The following is a 6,000-nucleotide window of genomic DNA, read 5'->3' as shown; positions in this document are numbered from 1 at the left end:
CTCTCTCTCTCTCTCTCTCTCTCTCTCTCTCTCTCTCTCTCTCTCTCAAAAAGTAAACATTAAAAAAAAATTAACTCAACTACAATATTATATCATATCATATTGTTCCTTAGTATGTTATGTTGTCTTAAAACCAGTCCATGTTCAAACTTTACCAGGTGTTTCCAAGAAGTTCTTTTATGGTTGATTTGCTTAAATCAGGATCCAAACAAGGTCCAGACATTACATCTTTTTAGTCTTTTTCAGTCTTCTTAGTCTCTTTTAATTTTAAAAGTCTCCTTTCTTTTTTTAAATCCCACTTATTTACTGACAAAAACTCATCCATTTGTCCTGTAGAATTTCCCATATTCTAAACTTGGTTAAGATTGTTTCCTGGTAATACTTAACTTGTCCCCCCTACCCCAACCTTTTTTTTTTTTTTTTTTTTTTGTCTTTTCAGGAACACTGCCTAATGGTTCTTTCCATTGCATCACATCAGGAGGGACACGATGTCTGATCATTCACTTTTAGTGACTGGAATAGTCTTTTCAGGAACTTTTTGTTGAGCTATTACACACATCGAGTAAAGTACACAAATCTTGTGTGTAGCTTGATGAGTGTTCACATATGTGTATGTGTAACCAGCACCCAGATGAAGATCAGTACGTTTCCTATGTCCTAGCAGGTTCCCTCATGCGAGTTCCTTAGCTTCTAACCTTGGTGTAACCAGTATTCTGGCTTTGGTCATGTAAATTAGTTTTCTAAATAGGGAGTTTCCAGTCTGTTCCATTTTGAACATTACCTGTTTCTGATGCTTAAAAAATTTTTAGCTTTTAGCAGAATTTCAGACTTACAGAAAAGTTGTAAGAATAGTACAAGTAATTCCCATGTACATTTTACCCATCTTCCCCTAATGTTAACCTTTTACTACATTTTCTTTATCATTTATTCTTTCTTTTTGTCTTTCTCATATGTATGTGTATACATGAAATACATGTATTTTCTTTTTAATGAACTCTTTGGGAATAATTTGGAGATAGAATGCTCTTTACCTTCAAAAATAGGACATTCTCAATAACCACAGTATCAAAATCAGGAAATAAACATTAATACAACACTGTTAGCCAGTTGACAGACTTTACTTAAATTTTATCAGTTGTTCTGGTTATGTCCTTTACAGGAAAATACAATTACAGAGCTGGAGTTTCATTCAGTTGTCATGTCTTCTTAGTTTTCTTTAATCTGGAACAGTACCTCAGTCTTCTTTTATGGTTTTGAAAATTTTGTGAATATAGGCCAGTTTTTTCTAGAATGTTCCTCAATTTGGGTTTGTTTCCTGTTTCCTCATGATCAGATATGGGTTATGCATTTTTGCCTGGAATATCCCAGAAGGGATATATTTTAACAGATGCCATGTGATGTCAATGTGTCCCATTACTGGTGATGTTAATTTTGATCATCTGACTAAGGTAGTGTCGGCCAGGTTTCTCCACTGAGAAACTTGAATTCCACTGTAAAGTGACAATTTTCATTTTTGTAATTAGTGTTTTGGGTAAACACTTTGAGATTATGTAAATCTTCTGTTATTCCTCAAATGATAATCTACAAGTTTTAGCATCCATTTATTTTTGCTGAATCAGTTATTACTGAAGTGGTTGCCAAATGGCAGTTTCCTAAGTTCATCATTTCATCAATATGAATTGATTGGGAACAATTTCCCCTTATTCTCCTATTTATATATATATAGAGGTTATGTATTTTCTTATTATCACTATGGATTCATGAATATGTATTTTTACCAACCAAGATCTAGTAATGTTTATTGATACTGAACCTGATGATTTTTAATAATGAACGTAAGTAGGTATTTAAGGACAGCTTTTGAGATAACATTTATTGTTTTTTTTTTTTTTAACATTTATTAGTTCTAACTTCATATTTTAGAAAAGCACTGAAATGTAAGTTTATAAAGAGGATGGAGTAGGGAAGGCTTTATTTCTTGGTTTGGCCCAAAGCATAAGTAATATGACTTTATTTGATTAATAATTTATATATACTATAAACATAAAAATATATATCCTTTGACCCCCTCAATTCTAAGAATTTATCCTACAGACATACTTTATAAGGTTTTTATAAAGATGATTATATTATCCTACATATATACCCGTTTTAAAATTTTATTTTAGAGCGAGATCGTGCATAAGCAGTGGAGAGGGACAGAGGGAGAGAATCTTTCTTTTAAAAAATTTTTTTTTAATGTTTATTTTTGAGAGAGAGAGAGAGAGCGAGCGAGCGTGCAATCAGGGGAGGGCCAGAAAAAGAGGGAGACGCAGAATCCGAAGCAGGCATCAGGCTCTGAGCTGTCAGCACAGAGCCTGACGTGAGGCTCAAACCCACAAACTGCAAGATCGTGACCTGAGCTGAGGTCGGACGCCTAACCAACTGAGCCACCCAAGCACCCCGGGAGAGAGACAGAATCTTAAGCAGGCTCCATGCTCAGTGCAGAGCCCAACATGGGGCTTGATTCCACAACCCTGGGATCATGACCTGGGCTGTAATCAAGAGTTGGACGCTCAACAGACTGAGCTACCCAGGAGCTCCTACACATGTAACTTTTACGATTATTCTGTCTCTTTTGTTATAGAAGATTGGAGCCAACTTAAATATCCCTCATTAGGGATTTTTTGGGGAGGATTTTTGTTATTATAATACATTCATATAAGAATAGACTCCTAAGCCATAAAAAAGAATGAACAGGCTATTTAAGGATTGATAAGAAAGGTTCTTCAAGATACAATAAATGAAAAATATAGATAACATATTTGCTTGTATATACATAGAATGGATATGTTTGGCAGGAAGCACAAGAAACTGACATCATTGGTTGCCTTTAGGGAGTGAAACTGGACAAGGATGGGGAAGGTTGGGGACAGGGGTGGGGTGGAGACTTCACTATAAAAGTATATAGTATGTCATGTTTTCATTATCTTGGTAGACGACAATACTAGAAAAATCGGCAGGAAGTTGGCAACTTTTATTTATATGCCATGGTAAATATACTTTATAGAGTCTTGAAAAACAAATGAATATTTGCTTTGTTTTCTTTTGGCAGCATGCATATGCACTAGAACTTCTATTTGATCAATTACATGAAGGAGCTAAAGCTCTTGATGTAGGATCTGGAAGTGGAATCCTTACTGCGTGTTTTGCACGTATGGTAAGACCTTTATTTTTCATTCTGGCTCCAGCAGAAGCATATTATATATTTGGCTGTAAATTTCTTTACTAGCAGTTTTTGAGGGTTTTTTTTTTAAAAATCCTATTAAAATAGCAGTTGGAACATGTATCACTTAGGATTTTCTTGTTGTTGGAAGTAACAAGATTCAGTCCACACTGGCAGAGGTAAAAGAATTTACTTGGTTTATATAATGGAAACATCTAGAGTGTATCTGGCTCTTCGTGTGGCTGGATTCAAAAGAAAATCAGATGTTGTTATTGACAGTGGGTTTCTCTCTGGTTCTGGGTTTGGCTTTGCTTTCCTCCAAATGTTGGCTTCAGTCAGGCTCCTCCCTTGTGATCACAAGATGGCAACCAGTAGCTCCCAAACTGTGTTCTTCCGGATTCTCAGCTGGCAGAAAATAGAATAGAGAGTCTGATTTCCAGACACTCCTACAAGGTTATTAGAAAGAGGGTGGAGCAAGTGCTCTTAGAGAAATATGTGTTATACTCTCCAGATATAAGTCTGGAGGCCTATTCAGGCATCTTGAGTAAAGGTTTATCTGTGCTCAGATAATCAAATCAATTTGATTATGAAGTCTTGTCCCTTGCGGCCAGATAGGAAGATTCTGGTTTAGTTAAGTTGGGATTTATGGATGATGCGTCTTGGACCAGAATCTACTTAACTTGTTGTAAATATGTAATTGGCAGACCAGACCACTAGCATGTGAGCTCCAGGGAGGTGGGAATTTCATTTGATTTTTTTTTTTCACTGACATATCCATCCATAATAGTACCTGTTACATAATAAGGAATCAGGTTGTTTTTTTTTCAGTTGTTTCACTTGTTTTGTACAAGCTAAGTCATCACTAACGGAATATCAGGATTTTTTTTTTTCAAAGCTTAATATTTAATTAGTGGTGTTCTTGATACTTGACGTATTTATGTTTCAGAGAAAAATTCACTTTTTAAAAAACATTAGATTTCTGAATAATCTTTTTTTAAAGTGAAATTAATGTTTTTCACACATTTATTATGTGCTAATTAGTGTTCTAAGTGCTTTTAATTCTCACATCACTTAGGAGGTATGTCCCCTTTTCCTCATTTTACAGCTGGGGAGCCTGATTCATAGAGTAACTTGGCCAAGGTTGTATAGTTGTAAATAAGTGATGAAACTTATATATGAACCCAGTTACTCTGACTTCAGAGTCTTTATTGTGTTATTTTATAATTTATATTTAGGGCCTTTAATATTTTTATGTATTTTATATTTTCTACATATGGCAGTAGAATCAGGTACAGAAATCCCTATGGAATTTTTTATGTAACATTTTAATATTTAGAGTGACATTTTTACTTTTTTATTTTTTTATTTATTTATGTATTTATTAATTTTTAAATTTATTTTGAGAGGGAAAGAACCAGCAGGAAAGGGACAGAGAGAGGGAGAGAGAAAGGATCCCAGGCAGGCTCCATGCTGTCAATGCAGAGCCTGATGGTGGGCTCAAACTCATGATCTGTGAGATTTATGACCTGAGTCAAAACTAAGAGCTGAATGTTTAACCAACTGAGCCACATAGGTGCCCTCATGTATTTATGTATGTATTTATTTATTTATGTATTTATGTATGTATTTATTTATAGAGAGCACGCGAGCAGGGGAGAGGGGCGGGAGGGGAAATCTTAAGCAGGCTCCATGCTCAGTGGAGCCCAATGTGGGTCTCAGTCCCACGACCCTGGGATCATGACCTGAGCTGAAATCAAGAGTCAGATGCTTAACTGATTGAGCCAGGCACCCCTAAAGCCACACTTTTAGATGAAATTTAAATTAAAATTTAATATTGTCAGTTAAGTCTTACTTCAGGGTTTGGGCTTTAAAAATCAGAAATTGAAGAAAGAAGGTTTTTTGTTTGTTTTTAGTATTGCAAGTTTTTGTAATTTATTCTAGCTTAACTACTGAAATACATTTATCCATTTGGGAGTTAAAGCTGAGAAAGTTGTATTTTGTAAATATTTTATAGTATTCTGAATAACCATACAATTGGAGGCTTGAATCTTTTGTCTTCATTTCACATTGCAGAATATGATTTTAGCTGAGGAAACACTTTAATGACACTTCAGAAAGACAAATTTAGGCCAGTGAGCTATTGAATTGCTCCCTCATTTCTAGGTTGGATCTACCGGAAAAGTCATCGGAATTGACCACATTAAAGAGCTAGTAGACGACTCAATAAATAATGTCAGAAAGGATGATCCGATGCTTTTGTCTTCAGGGAGAGTGCAACTGGTTGGTGAGTATCAGAAAACTGTCGAAATTTCCTCTCCAGAGAATTTTTATTTTCAGAAGATCCCATGCAAGCTAAGTAGTATTCAAGCTAATTTTTGCCTTTTTTTTTAACATTCGCTTTAAAGTACTAAGTAAGGAAAACAGTTACTGTTAATTGTGATGCTGATATGACTGTCAGCTGTTTCAGAAAATGAGTTCTTTCTTCATTGCTTTTTAAGAAGTAATAGCAAGGTATCAAGTGCCTATTATGAAAAATTTAAAGTGCAGAAATGTGTAAGATAAAAAAGAAACCCCCTTCTTTTCCCTCTTAAGTTTTCTAGACATAACTATATGTGTGAATAAATATACATATACACACTTTTTTAAAAAATCTTTCTTTATTTTTTTTTTAAATGTTTATTTATTTCTGAGACAGAGAGAGACAGAGCATGAGTGGGGGAGGGGCAGAGAGAGAGGGGGACACAGAATCCGAAGCAGGCTCCAGGCTCTGAGCTGTCAGCACAGAGCCCGACGCG

General features: G+C 35.2%; 1 protein-coding gene across 2 annotated transcripts in view; it reads left to right on the top strand.

Moving 5' to 3' along the window:
- Positions 1-6,000, top strand: part of PCMT1 (protein-L-isoaspartate (D-aspartate) O-methyltransferase) — a 52,986-nt gene that overhangs the window by 32,048 nt on the left and 14,938 nt on the right. For both annotated transcript variants that reach the window (XM_040448910.1, XM_040448911.1), the window contains exons 4-5: positions 3,095-3,199; positions 5,369-5,489. In XM_040448910.1, the coding sequence (XP_040304844.1) occupies positions 3,095-3,199; positions 5,369-5,489 (226 nt within the window). The remainder of the gene's footprint in view (positions 1-3,094; positions 3,200-5,368; positions 5,490-6,000) is intronic.

Source organism: Herpailurus yagouaroundi, unplaced genomic scaffold, assembly GCF_014898765.1.
Source record: "Herpailurus yagouaroundi ecotype Mexico unplaced genomic scaffold, PumYag 198, whole genome shotgun sequence".
Taxonomy (NCBI): domain Eukaryota; kingdom Metazoa; phylum Chordata; class Mammalia; order Carnivora; family Felidae; genus Herpailurus; species Herpailurus yagouaroundi.
This window is presented reverse-complemented; position numbering and strand designations above follow the sequence as displayed.